General features: G+C 41.5%; 1 protein-coding gene across 7 annotated transcripts in view; it reads right to left on the minus strand.

Annotated features, from left to right (window-relative positions):
• The window catches only part of LOC106576704 (inactive ubiquitin carboxyl-terminal hydrolase 54), a 106,127-nt gene that overhangs the window by 37,307 nt on the left and 53,270 nt on the right, over positions 1-15,550 (minus strand). For 6 of the 7 annotated variants that reach the window (XM_045700767.1, XM_045700766.1, XM_014154022.2 and 3 more), the window contains one exon: positions 182-274. In XM_045700767.1, the coding sequence (XP_045556723.1) occupies positions 182-274 (93 nt within the window). Of the gene's footprint in view, positions 1-181; positions 275-722; positions 786-15,550 lie in introns of those variants that run through there. The other variant, XM_014154028.2, reaches the window with a different exon arrangement.

Genomic DNA, 15,550 nt, shown 5'->3' on the forward strand with positions numbered 1-15,550 from the left:
CACTTGAGAAAAATACTCCTAGATTTACTGTTAAAATCAACGCAACAGTCCAAAACCAAAATAACCATCCTCTATCTGCATTCTTAGGAAGGCATTACCTGGAAAGGATTCATGAGTAAGTGAATCAACTCCTCCAACCCCAAGCCCCATCCTCTCTCCACCCACAGGTCTAGACTCTTACCTTCAGGGCACAGAAGATACACGAGTCCTCCATGCACTTGTGTATGGTCAGCTGCCGGAAGCTCCGGCGAAAGATGTCCAGGTGCCACAGGACCTGTGGGAAACAAGAGCAGGAAGGAGTGAGACAAAACATGAAAACGCTCCTCGGGCCTTCACATTTCCTGATTTCTAAATGGAGTCTGAGTTGTCTACTGAGTAAACAACAGAAAGGTGCTGCGTGCGGGACATTAGAAGGTTGGTAGAGTGTTTCCATCGAACCCTTGAGAGAGACAAAGCTGACAGTCAGATTGTCTCTGTGTCGCCTCCGCTGCTGCCTCAGATGGTCGACATCCCTGCAGTGCGTGTCTGATATAAAATGCAACGGGAGCGTGTGACAAACATTTGCTCCGCTGCGTCGCCTGCGTTTGACTTTCCCACCCTCTCTAAGTGCCGGTGCTTCGCTCCAAAGGTCAAAGCTTTTCACAGATTCAAAACCCTTAGAGACTGTCAATCTGTGGAAATCTAACTCTAAAAACCAGTGGAATTCCCTCGCTAACTCGTACCTGATGCTAAAGGATGTCCCTCCCTGGATCTGAGGTTAGTTACACAACCACAGTAGTGCCCACTGTTGTCCTGTCCAATCCCTCGTTGGCTCTGAGAGCCCACCACTGCTGCACTGTCCCAAGCCCATCCAATAGGAACAAGAGCAGGTCCTCGCCAATCAGATCCCTGACGCCCTCCCAGGCTCTTAATCCCCTCAGCATGGGAGGAATCCTGCACGCCTCACCGGGAGTTACGGGAAGAAGGAATAAAGACTGGGGGGGGCGAGACAGACAGAGGGAGAACGAGAAAGATTGTACGCGCTAGACCGCAGGAGAAGGGGACAGAAGGTGGAATAGAGAGAGAGAGCGAGAGGTGAGAGAGAAGGAGAGAATGTGTGTGTGTCTTGGGTATATGTGTGTGAGAGAGTAACAGGCCCCCTCTGAAGCCTATCACTTTGAGGAATGTACGCTTGCCCAGGTCGAGCTGAGATGCAGGTTGTCAGCGGAACAAACGTGGCCCTGGCAGTTTCCTGTCGGTAGGCTCCATGGCATACCATCTCCCATCTGGCACCCTGCCTGGGCACCCCCAAAGGGACAGGGCCCACCCCCACCTGTCTAGTGTCTACCCAGACCCCACAGTGCCCATGTCATGGTCCTGCTGCCAGGCTGCCACACGTCACTGAGCAGAATCATAGAGGCCTGTCAGTCTCTGTTAACCTAACACCCCTAACCTTCCTTTTTCTATCTCTCTGTTCCCCCTGTCTCAGACACTACCACCTTCACATTTTTCACACCAATCATGATCCACCCAAAATGATCACCCAATACTGTACAGTACAGCTGTGCCATCTTAATTTGATCCCTCTGTTGTCACAGAGAATAAAAAAAGGCTTCTTAAATCAGTCATTTCCACTTTAAAAAGTCAGACTTGATTTATCCTAACTAAAAATGGATCAACCCCTACAAAAATGTCCATTAATTATAATCCTCATAATAATTTGCATTTCTTGTTGCTGCAGAATAATTTTCCTGCTGTGAGAAACTGGTCAAATTATAATAGTACATCTGTACGTCAAACATGGCTTCAATCAATTGAAACACCAATCATGATGCAACCAATTGTCACCCTATACTGTTCGCCAATACATTTATGCAGCGGTGTAAACAGCTATCCAAACTTTCCCATAAGTATTCAAACTAAAACATTGCTTTAATTCATTTAAACTCAAACAACATTAGGGGATAAATAGTGAGTGTGGTCAGGCATGAGTAATACCTCAGTGAGCAGCAAGCCTGGAGCATCTGTTGGCCTCCAGCAGAGCCAGGCGTTACAGCACTAGTACCCAGTGGAGCGGGTTAATAGCAATCAACAGCATTGAGCATGACAGGCCTCCAAAGGTCAATATAGCTGATCTCCGGTGACCTCCTCTAACAGTTTCTGCAAAGCAAGCGACTCCTCCAGGACTACTCCAGGACAGTGTGAACCAATACCACTTCTTAACGCTGCATGCTTCCTCAGGCGTGAATATACAATCTGTCCATGTGCGTGATAAAACACTATCATGGTCACTAAATTTGAAAGGACTTTAGCTTATTACAGCTGGTAGAAGTTGGTTGCCTGAAGCAGTAGAAAAAAGCACTGAGGCGGTTTAAGGACTATGTTGTGACACTGCTGACTGAGATACAAGAAGTACAACAACTGTGAGGTTGAACTATAAAACTAATAGATGTTACTTGATTAACATTTACCAACATCAAGCATATAAATTATTATTATTATTCATTTTTTTACACTGCTGCTACTCTCTGTTTATTATCTATGCATAAGTGCTATTGACGTACAGATGTACTATTATAATTTGACCAGTTTCTCACAGCAGGAAAATAAGTCTGCAGCAACAAGAAATGCAAATTATTATGTGGATTATAATTAATGGACATTTTTGTAAGGGTTGATCCATCTTTAGTTAGGATAAATCAAGTCTGACTTTTTAAAGTGGAAATGACTGATTTAAGAAGCCTTTTTTAAATTCTCTGTGACAACAGAGGGATCAAATTAAGATGGCACAGCTGTACTGTACAGTATTGGGTGATCATTTTGGGTGGATCATGATTGGTGTGAAAAATGTGAAGGTGGTAGTGTCTGAGACAGGGGGAACAGAGAGATAGAAAAAGGAAGGTTAGGGGTGTTAGGTTAACAGAGACTGACAGGCCTCTCTATGATTCTACGAGGCTATATCCAGGGGGTACCGGTACCGAGTCAATGCGCGGGGTACAGGTTAGTCAAGGTAATTGAGGTAATATGTAAATATAGGTAGGGGTAAAGTGACTCTCGTTATTGTTATTTTATTGTGCTACTTTTTTTACTTAATTTATTTAGTAAATATTTACTTAAAACTGCATTGTTGGTTAGGGCTTTTAAGTAATCATTTCACCTGTTGTATTCGGTACGTGATAAAATAAAATTAGATTTGACATGCAATCATTTCTAGATGTAAAAAGGCAAGGTGTCAAATACAATAATTTAAGTGGCCCAATGTTTTTTTGTATAGGCCTATAAATTCAGAATGATAACTAGGCAAAATTCTCAAAATGGAAACCTTCCAGAGCTTTGTCACTATGGACAGCAAAACATTGTTTTGTTAGTACAGCCTTCCCTTGAGTAGGCTATCAGCAAGATTTGGGCCAGAGGCTGGGGGGTTGGAAACGCTCACATTGAGATCAAAACATCCCAAAGAGAGTGATGAGAGATGAGTTCTATCCTGAGAAGTATCTTAAGATGAGAGGTTGCTGGTAATGCCCTATAAGACAGCCATAAGGAGGCTGTCAGCCACACGCACACATTAACATCTCCCAGATCTTAACAAGTCCTGACTGGACCTCTCCTCCAGGTTTCATAACCGGACAATACACCAGACCATCTGCACTGCAGTAGCTTCACAGAAACGCGAAGGAATGCCTCAACACCTGGATGAGGCCAAATATGTGCGTTTCAGTTTCACCTAGACTCAAAGAGCTGTGAGTTGGAGTCAAATGCCAGGTGAAACCATATGTAACATCGCGTGCCCGTCAGTCTGACAAAAAGTATGCCAGAACATTCCATCTATGCACCAAACAATCTGAACATCAGCAACAGGAAAACTAGAAATTGTACTGAGTGTGTGATACCACAGGCCTTCAGTTCTTTTTCTGAAGTATGTAATCGGAGACATTGGGAATTTCCTCTCATCCATTCCAGAATCGTTGGAATGTACATTCAGTTTATTTATGAGACCCCTGCTGTGTTGCCGCTCTGTGTGACCCTGTCCCTGATAATGCCTTCAATCTGTCAGCCATCACTTGGGATAAAAGTGTTTCAGGGAACTGATCCAGGAACGAGGAGCATAAAAAGTGGGGAAATCTGACTGGAAGAGATGCAAATCGATGATATAACAAAAAGAGCAAAATTCCAGCTTTAATGCTGCCATGACGACAGCACTTAAAGCAGGATTAGCAGATTACACTTAAGCAGAGAAAGGGAGGTGGCAGTGGAGGGGGAAAACAGACAACTTCTAACCCCAGCAATACAAACATATGGAGAGAGACACACACGCATCCACGCACCGCCCAAACACACAGCAAACCCACATCCCTACATTATTAAACAGAGTGTTTCGTCTTCACTTTCAGGGGCAGTCTAAATCAACATCTCTAACCTCTCCTCCACATGGAAAAGGCTACTGTAGCTGGCCCTCCATCCAGCCTGCCTCGGTGCAGCATGTACGGCACTATGCAACCAGTCACACCCCAAAGACCCAACAACACTGACTGGTTTACTCACCCGATCAGAGAAGGTTGAGCATCACAATACCAAGGGAACCGCCTCATTCCGAGGCTACTCCTCAGACAAGACTTAGGAAATAACATGTGGCATGACAGATTTTATTCCGAAGGTGGAGGCGTGACTGCAAAACCTTTTTAGGCCATGATGAATAACTCCCTGCCTTCATGAGCAGTGGCCGGTATGGTATCAGTGTCTGTGTGGAAGTAGTATGTGTTACTGCAGTTCTTTTATAAGGGCTAAGTTAAGAATAACAGAACATATAGCTTTTGAGTCTACATTGCATGAAGAGAGAATGGGATCATATGTGCATAATGCGCAATCAGCACAATTCCTGGTTTGTGTTTCTCTTCCTGTCCTATGCCCCCTACCAGGTCCAATATGTTGCTTGTTCTCCCACTGCGGTGTGCAGACCCAGACCATGGCATTCTTCCGACGCACACAGACTATTCTTCCCAGGTTTGTGAGCCCTTCTCTCTTTGTGGTGGTCTGTTTGTCTTAGAGACAGATGTCCAGGATGGAAACACTGTCCAGTCCACAACTGTACTACACAAAGCAGAGAGCAGAAAATGAAGGTACCTCCCCATATGGGATTGGTAGGAGGCAGTGGAGGCTCCTCAGAGGAGGAAGGGTAGGACCATTCACCTCAGTGAATTTCATACAAATTAAAATTGTGAAACATGAATTTTTTGATAAAACTATACTAAAAATATTAATATCACCAAATAATTGATTAAAACACACTGTTTTGCAATGAATGTCTACAGTAGCCTCAACAGCACTCTGTAGGGTAGCACCATTGTGTAGCCAGAGGACAGCTAGTTTGCACCCTCCTCTCGGTACATTAACTTCAATACAAAACCTAGGAGGCTCATGGTTTTCAACCCCCTCCTACAGAATTACACAGTAATGACAACTTCCAGAGGACGTTCTCCAAGCTATCAGAGCTCTTGCAGCATGAACTGACATTTTGTCCACCCAATCAAAGGATCCGAAAATTAATCTAGTACTGAAAGCATTTGCTACAGCTAGTTAGTACTGCAGTACACAGAATGTGGTGAGTATTTGACTCAAAGAGAGAGAAAGACAATAGTTGAACAGTTTTGAACAAATACATTTCTTAAAAAATGAAGGAGAAGTGAGAGAGAGAGAGAGAGAGAGAGAGAGCTAGCTTCACTTTCCCTTGCTTAGCTAGTGAATGCAGCTAGCTAGTTAATTCTACTTAAATACCTGGCTCAAATAGAGAGTGATGCTATGTTAGCTAGCTGGCTATGGCTATCCAACATTGGAATTCTTTCATGTCAAGGTAAGCTTTTGGTTTTATGAATTTATTGCCACCGGGGCCTGCTGGTGTAAATGCTAAACTGCTTGCTGACTGTACACTGTACTGCATGATTGTAGTGGGTTTACTAATGCGTAAGTTCTATTAGCTATGTTGACTATGACATTAGCTATTATGGTGACGATGTAGGCTGTGTGTAGCAGTTAGCGGTTATGATATGAAGGTTTGGCTTGGAAAGGTTATTTCGCCTGGTCACAGACAGCTGATGTGTTGTGCACAATTACTACGAGCAAAGTGATCATTCTGTTTGTATGTGGTTGCTATGAAAGTGAACTGTGTTTGCGTGTGATCAGCTGTGTATTCATTCAGCCGATTCTATTAAAAAACATTTCTTAAACGGAAACAAACGGAACAAAATGGAGATAAACATACCTGAATTTGTTTGCAACTGTTGGACTAATGATTACACCCTAAATCATCTAGATGCAGGGCAAAAGTGTGCAAGGCAGCATTGAATGTGTCACTGTCTGTCACCTTGATAATAAAAAAATGATCTCGACCCGTGCACCTATGTTGTAAACTTTAATTCATAGGCTAGGTTGTAGCAACCTCATGATGGGTATAGGGAAAATGTTACTATTATGTAGTAGCCTAAACCTATCGATATTACATTGAGCTGGGTGATTGGAATATGAATGACAGTCATCCGATACGCTGTAATAGAAATAAGGACATGCTCATATAAAAATCATTGTCCTCCTCATCTTAAATGGCACCGACCGCCACTGATAAGAGGGCCAAAGGAAGACAGGTGTCTGTCTGTATGCTAACATGGGACATAGATGCTTGTTACTGCGATGTTCCAGCCCTTTCCCTCATCCTAATCAGATGTCAGAACAACACCACAACTCTACTCCTCATCTGAGCACAGACCCAACTACTACAATTCACAAACGTGCCATTTCTACTGGCCCTGTGAGGCCCCGAGGTATTCCAAGCATACATCCTCTTGATCACTTTGGTCACAATTATACAACACTTGCCCGCCACGCCGCTCAAGTCAGGCAAGTGAAGCTCAACATATTTGTTCCCAGGTTTGCGTGTCTTTGTTGGACTGTGGAGCGTGGAGGAGAGGGTTGTTAGGAAGGCACACGGCACAGATGCTGCTCTCCTATTGGCCTCGAGGCATGTCCCGGGCCCCTTTCTGTACATGATATGGAAATGAGAGAGGCAGGAGAGCATGACAAAGTCATCCCGACTGGACAGCTCTGGAGGAAAGTGATAGCCCAGCAGAAAAAAAAGAGCCGTCGTTGACTATTTGTTTCTGCATTATCATGAAGTGCATGTGAAAAAGAGAAGGCAGGAAGGAGAGAGGAACTGATGGAAGGAAAGAGGGAGGAGGGAGAGAGGAAGAAGGGCTCTGTTGAACCACAGGACATCTGTTTCCTGAGATGGTATGTCAGGTGATATATTTCTCATGTTTTCCCAACACTGCACTTAATCAGAACTATGGACAGTATCTATCGTTAAAAAGAAGGTGTGGAGCTCAAAGCAACAGTAGGAAAAATGTTAAGCTAGAAACATGACCAAATCAGACAGAGACAAATTGTGCAAGTAATTACTATAATCAAAACAAACACCACAAGGCTATTCTGAACAGCAGACAAATGCTCAACTCAAGCTGTTAACTCAAGTCGCCAGGGATGATTAGGACACAGGAAGTACTAAGCTGCCATCAGGAAGTAGGCATGCTTTGCTTTGTTTGCTTGCTCCAGTCGTGAGTCGTGACAGGAAATGGGTTATGTCATAGTTGTTTTTTCCTTCCTTCCATCTCAAGCCCTAGAACACATGAAAGACAGATGCCCAAATACCCAACACACAGGACCACTAGATTGGACAGATTTCCATCTGATGAAGTTTTCATTCTGGAAAACATTTACTTGACAGAGGGATGCCATGGGCCGCTTCTTTTCCCATATGGAATATCAGAGAGTATTGTGGAGCTGTCCTTTGGCAAAAAGAATGTCCTATTTCGAATGGAACTGGGTCCTTCAGCGCTAAATCGGACATCTTATGAAAGAGTGACATGATTTCCCCCTGGGATTTATAGGACATTCAATGAACATTTCAACGCAGTGTGACTTACATGCTCCCATGCCCCTTTTTTTTCCAACACGGCTATAATAGGAGCTACTCAATTGCTTCATCTTTTAAAACCAGATATGCTAAGACAGTCACAACACAGACGATTTGCTGTGGTAGTCAGCCCCATATGTGATCAGTCTGGATGAGAGCAAGGGAATTGATGAACACATAGAAAACTGAGTGGCAAATCCTTCAGCAGAAAGATTGTTCTTCTGAAAGACTACATTAACATATTCAAATGTTTGAATAAATCATTGCAAACTGCCATCCCTACTGTACATAATAGGCTGTCAATTAAATAGGCCTAGATGCTCAATGCCGGGTGTTAGGAAACGAGACACTAGAATGTTGCAATCAATCTAAAGATACTTTATACATGTTTTCATTGTGTCCTGTTTAAATGTTACATATCAGTCTTGACATTTCCTTTGGATTCATTTCACATGATAGGAAGCTAATTAGTTAAGGCCAGAAGGTCCTTCATCTTAAACTGAGCCATGACCCATGACGCATGGGTGAGAGTTACATGCAGATAGGTGTTTACAAACACAGGGGGTGTCTAGACGCTACATTTCTCCTCGTCTCATGTTTAACCCCTCTCCCATTTCCTGTAACTCAACTGGTTCTTATTATGTGCCTCGGTATGAAGGTTTTACTTTCAAACATTTGATGAAGAATGTGAACTCAAACACAATGGCCTTCCGTGCGTCCCTGCATAGCATGCTTCAGAAACTCAAAAGAACATGATTAGATAAAACTGTAGCAATGATGTTAGAGAGGGGTAAAGCTAAAGATATCTGTTCAGGCGTCAGGCAGGCATTCACACCGCCAATGAAAGTACATGTAAGATTCTGATCCATCGCAGACTGATGCTCATCCACATAGGGAGGAACTTGTAAGTAAGTGCTTAAGTCATCTCTCAAAGGTAGGTACCTCAGATCCTCTCCTCTAAGCAAAGACAGAATGGCAGGTATGTACCTCAGGTTTCAATAAACCCTTTCGCCCAGGGACAGTGATTTTGGGCTTTTCAATTAAGCCCAGAGTACTGCAGCTACCAGAAGTGGTTTCTGTTAACATGGTGGGTACTGGACATCAATCGAAGTGTTTTGAGCAAATTAACATTACAAATTAACATTACAAATTAACATTACAAAACAATACTGTACAATAGGCTTAACCAAACTTAAACTCAGAAATAGACTGAAATGAAACCATTCTAATAACATATAGCAATATGTATATGTCCAGATTACACATTTAAATGCACAGTGGATTGCAAACCGACTGACATACAGTACACTCTTTGAAAAAAAAGCACAATCTAGAACCTAAAATGGTTATTCAGCTGTCCCCATAGGAGAATCCTTTGAAGAACCCTTTGGTTCCAGGTAGAACCCTTTTGGGTTCCACGTACTGTAGAACACTTTCCACAGAGGGTTCTACATGGAACCCAAAAGAGTTCTACCTAAAACCAAAAAGGGTTCTCCTATGGGGACGTCCAAATATCCTTTTTTCTAAGAGTGTACTTCCAACTCAGCATAGAAATTATTTGCTTAAATCCTTTTTATATGCCCATATTCAAATGTTCCCAAATGATGACCTTTTCAACAAAGTTATGCCTGTTAAACCGTGTGTAGGCAAAATAAGAGACAATATCAGAGAACTTAATGAAGCCTAGTTAACGCACAGCATTTCATTTCAGACAGAAAATGACTGTTTTCGCCCCCGGGCTGCCGAGACGCTGTTCCAGCATATTGTTATGGCTCCCAGCAGCAGACAATACATTATCAGCTCCCCCCCTCTGTCTCCTTACTCATAACTGACACTAATTTGTAGCTTTGGCGGTATTATCAGTCAGTTAAGCCCCTGTATTTCTATATGGCTGATTATATGGTAATCCAAAAATAGAGAGACAACTAATGACAGGTTGTTTGGCTGGGTAATTATGGTGCATGGCAGCATCTGTCTGACAATTGTTTATGGGGACTAGAAGCTTGGCTTAAGTCACAGGCGACTGACTGCCTGGCAGGCACCATATTAAACTTTGGAAACGCCTTTCCTATTTCCCCCCGAAGTACGGTGTGAGTGGGTCCTCCCAGTCAAGCTGGCAGTGCCTGGGCAGCAGTCCTATAGAAGGCAATGGTAGAACCACTTTCTTAAGCCACGTGTTCAGGCTGAGTCCTTCTGGATGAGAGAGTGGACAAGAGTCTCCCACCCACTACGTCAAGCAAAGTGTCTATGAGTACACTAATAAGAGACTGGTTATCCAGGCATTTCATAAGACTCAAGCCTACTTCACTAATCATTTACTTAGCATGAGTCCTTCAAGGATGACTTGGTGACTTGCAGTGGTTGAATTTTAAGACGACTAAATAACGGACAGTTTTACAGTAGAACAAATGAATTGCTGTTATTGTTGTTTTGTATTTATCAACGGATTGACATTGTATGGGACTGCATGAGAATCTGTAATTACAGTATTGCATCAGTAGAGGGATTAGTCAGGAATAAAGGCTGATTATAATGAGATCTAGCATAAAGTTTCATATCACTGACAGCTTAGAAATTGGACTAATCTGAAAATGTGGGTATGAGAAGCCAGAAGTATGGGAAGCAGACTCTTGAGTGAAGAACATCACCACACATATTTAAAGCTACACTTGGAGCATGAAGTTCTGAGAACATACTGGGTGTGTGTATCATGCTACATTAAATGTATCGTTCTCTCTCTGTCATGTCAAGTGAGGATACTAACATGTATTTCAGAGAGTTGTGTTTCACTATATTTACCTAAGGGTGCCACACAGGACTTGCCTATTACTGTCTGTAATCACTGCTCCTCCCCTGAAATCTCACAGAAGTCTTAACTCTTTTTCCATAACGTTATCGAGCAAATTAAGAAGGAATGTCGACGTAACTTGTATCGATGTAAGAAGCAAAATTCTGTTTTCAAAATAATAATTATTGTGAGCTAATGTGACATAATAAAGAAATGTGCATATGTCGCAACAGCAATGATAAATTGGCCTTATTTAACTCTTATTAAAATCTTTTTCCATTAAAGGATGTCGATTTAACTCGTTTGACTGCTAGGATTGTACATAAATCCCTTTGCGCATGTGCATAATCATAGATAAATCCGACAGGAGAGTTTTAATGATGAAAGTTGGACAGAGGATCTCAAAATCTCTGCGCAAGAAACACTTTCACAAACTTATTTTCTGGCAATTGTGCCTTATTCTGTGCTAGAGTTAGGTGGTATTCAGATTTTCATAACGTCATACCATTTCTGTACCATACCAGGATATACGGTATTACCGGAAGTGCACACAAAGGGCTCTATAATAAAAAAATGTAATGCACAAAACAATTTAGGCAGCAGGGATCGAGATCCAGGAGGGGATTGAATGTCTCTGCTGTAACCTAGAAGCTTGATCTTGACATCTAGCCACTTAGCTAGCAAGTTAGCTAACCAAATGCATAGCTGGAACCCTGAGCTTGAAATAATTTATTTGACACATCTTAGATTTCTTATAGTTAAACTTAACTTATAGTTATAAGCAGTGGCGTAGCACACCCCCCAGCAGAACCCGCGAGGGTATTGAAAATCATACCGTATGTATTTCGAAAAACCCCGGTATATGTTATTCTGTGCCTGATGTTATACAAACCGTTATAAATGAATAATGCAAATAGTTAAGGCTATTTGCGTGATTGACCCATCATTTCAATAAAATCTCAGTTTATGATTGTAATTCAACTTTGCCATGGTATAGCCCCCGATAGGCCTATCAGACAGCCTACAGTAGCATACACAGCAAATTTGCAAGTGTTCAAATCTTGGTGTTAAGGTAAAAAGTGTTGTGAGTGTTATATCTGAGTGTTGATTAAGGCTGTCGAGAGTCGGCTGTTCTTTCGACCAATCGATTGGTAAAACATTTTAAACGTGTATTTTTCCATATATAGACATATCCTATGATTAAAACAATCAAATCAACTATACGCACTGAACTTATCTGACGCTTTAATCGCACTGTTGGTTGAAATAATTAAGACACAAAAATTACTAGAGGGAGTCCGACTGCAATTGATTTGATTGTACAGGGCCGGGCTCAGATTGTGTAAAAAGAAAAAATGCTAGTGACTGTGTGGCTAGCACCCATTGTCTCGCTCTCCTCCCCGCTGCAACCACCACAGAACATCAACAGTGTTAATAACGCTGAAGCTGCAACATAATTACAGCCATTTCTGACTGAAAAGTTCTGCTTAGGAAAAACATTCCCTATTCCCTTAACCCTTGCTTTCTTTACGTGACACATGTATGCATCTCATGCATGTGACCAATAGGGCCTGACCTATAGCATATCAGAATCACATCAATAAACTGGATATAATAAACTCCACACCGTAACACGTGACAGCAAAATGGATGCAGAGGACATGACAAATAAACTAGAAATGGGGGAATGTTTACTGGTTGCTCAGGAGGTAAAGGGGAAGTGAGATGTGTGGAATACATTTGAGGAGTTGTGGAAAATACTGGAGATAAAGGTAAAATAAGTTATGGAGCAAGCGCTGCATGCATATTATGTGTACCAAACAGGTGCTGTTAAATTATAATATTTTTCTGACCGTTTGGAACAATGTAAACAACACAAAATAAAGTATAAGCATACCAGAGAGTCTGTTGTGATGTTTTTTTTAACCTTTATTACAGCAAAGACTAAAAACAGTCGCATGCATTCGTGAATGCAATTGCCGAAATTGAACAGTTTATTTATTGTTTACGCTAATTATTGAAGGGTCGCTTTGTTATTTTATTTTAAAGCTAAAATGCTTGACTGCATTTGAAATAATGAATGACTCGTATGCTTTGTGATGACATGAACAAATGAATGATTGATTGATACATTAGGCTACATATGTATTGAAATATGGGCCTAAGTAAGTTACGGTATTAAGACTAAAAAGAATGCCTCTTAGTCTTACAGCTCGATGGTGGTTATACAAGGCTGCTATACTAAGCCTAGTAATGATAATGACATTACTTATTTGTATAATGGTTATCATAATAATAGTAGTAGTAATAATAACAATAAGAAGGAGATCAAGAAAAAGGAGGGTTATTACTTGTATAATTAATATTATTTTTCAGACAATTTGGAACAGTATAAACAACACTAAAGAAGTTATAAGTAATACCAGATGGCTGTTCCAACAAAAACAAGTGCAAAGCCTTTATTACAGCATAGCAAATAATAAAATCGCCAAATTTGTGATATTGTTTATCTGACATGAGGCTTTGCGCTCACAGAGTCAGAAGGCTATTAAACAAACACTCAAACAGGCAACATAAGCAGGATCTGTCTTGTTTCTGTAAATATACAGTACCAGTCAAAAGTTTGGACACACCTTCTCATTCAAGGGTTTTTCTTTATTTTTACTATTTTTTACATTGTAGAATAATAGTGAAGACATCAAAACTATGAAATAACACATATGGAATCATGTAGTAACCAATCTGAAATATATTTTATATTTGAGATTCTTCAAAGTAGCCACCCTTTGCCTTGATGACAGCTTTGCACACTCTTGGCATTCTCTCAACCAGCTTCATGAGGTAGTCCCCTGGAATGCATTTCAATTAACAGGTGTGCCTTGTTAAAAGTTGCTATGATAAAACTGGCTCTCATGAGGACCGCCACAGCAAAGGAAGACCCAGAGTTACCGCTGCTGCAGAGGATAAGTTCATTAGAGTTACCAGCCACAAAAATTGCAGCCCAAATAAATGTTTCACAGAGTTCAAGTAACAGTCACATCTCAACATCAACTGTTCAGAGGAGACTGCGTGAATCAGGCCTTCGTGGTCTAATCGCTGCAAAGAAACCACTACTAAAGGACACCAATAAGAAGAAGATACTTGCTTGGGCCAAGAAACACGAGCAATGGACATTAGACCGGTGGAAATCTGTCCTTCGGTCTGATGAGTCCAAATTTGAGATTTTAGGTTACAACCACCGTGCCTTTGTGAGACTCAGAGTAAGTGAACGGATGATCTCCGCATGTGTGGTTCCCACTGTGAAGCATGGAGGAGGACGTGTGATGGTGTCGGGGTGCTTTGCTGGTGACACTGTATGTGATGTATTTAGAAGTAATGGCAGACTTAACCAGCATGGCTACCACAGCATTCTGAATGCCAAGAGTGTGTAAAGCTGTCATCAAGGCAAAGGGTGGCTACTTTGAAGAATTAGTTTAACACATTTTTGGTTACTACATGATTCTATATGTGTTATATCATAGTTTTGATGTCTTCACTATTATTCTACAATGTAGAAAATAGCAAAAATAAAGAAAAACCCTTGAATGAGTAGGTGTGTCCAAACTTTTGACTGGTACTGTATATGAATGATAAATAAAGCCAGGCACATTTAACAGCTAGGCTATTGATTATAGACCTAATTAATTTGGGGTTTCCTCTCTCCTCACTTTTCTTAGATGATTAAGGCAAGGGCTGTTTTCTTGTCTCCTAACTCCGCTGCTGCTACCGCCGCATTGTTCTCAACACCAATATGCTGGTTAACTTTGCTATTATCCACATAGCAACATGGTCTAGGAAAAGGCGCCAATTCAACAGCGCACTGATGTTTCAGAACCGCAGACAGCGACCACTATCGAATGCAGGAGAAAGCGCATTTGTTATAAAATCATTTTCACCATTGTCCTTAGCCATATACAATTTCAGTATGTCACGCTTGTCGTTGGAAATGGAGGACCAAAACGCAGCAGGTATGTGCAGGCTCATCTTGACTTTTATTAACTATCAAAATGAACACCCAAAATAACAAACATAATTATGATCGACAAAAACAGTCTGGTAAGGCCCAAGGCTACACACAGAACAATCACACACAAATCACACACACAAACACACCCTAATATATGGGACTCTCAATCAAAGGCAGATAGACAACACCTGCCTTCAACTGAGAGTCCCAACCCCAATTAACCTGTTGGGTCTAGGGGGCAGCATTTGCACGTCTGGATAAAAAAAATGTACCCGATTTAATCTGGTTACTAATCCTACCCAGTAACTACAATATGCATATACTTATTATATATGGATAGAAAACACTCTAAAGTTTCCAAAACTGTTTGAATGGTGTCTGTGAGTATAACAGAACTCATTTGGCAGGCAAAACCCTGAGACATTTTCTGACAGGAAGTGGATACCTGATGTGTTGTATTGACTTTAAACCTATCCCATTGAAAAACACAGGGGTTTAGGAATATTTTGGCACTTCCTATTGCTTCCACTAGATGTCACCAGCCTTTACAAAGTGTTTTGAGTCTTCTGGAGGGAGATCTGACCGAACAAGAGCCATGGAACGATGATGTCCCATTAGACACCTGGCGCGCTACTTCATGTTGGGTACCCTCGTTCCAATACGTTATAAAAGAGTATGCATTCGTCCACCTTGAATATTATTCATGTTCTGGTTAAAAAGGCCCTAATGATTTATGCTATACAACGTTTGACATGTTTGAACGAACGGAAATATATTTTTTCCCCTCGTTCATGACGAGAAGTCCGGCTGGCTTACA

The sequence above is a fragment of the Salmo salar genome, chromosome ssa18 (assembly GCF_905237065.1).
Source record: "Salmo salar chromosome ssa18, Ssal_v3.1, whole genome shotgun sequence".
In the NCBI taxonomy this organism is placed as follows: domain Eukaryota; kingdom Metazoa; phylum Chordata; class Actinopteri; order Salmoniformes; family Salmonidae; genus Salmo; species Salmo salar.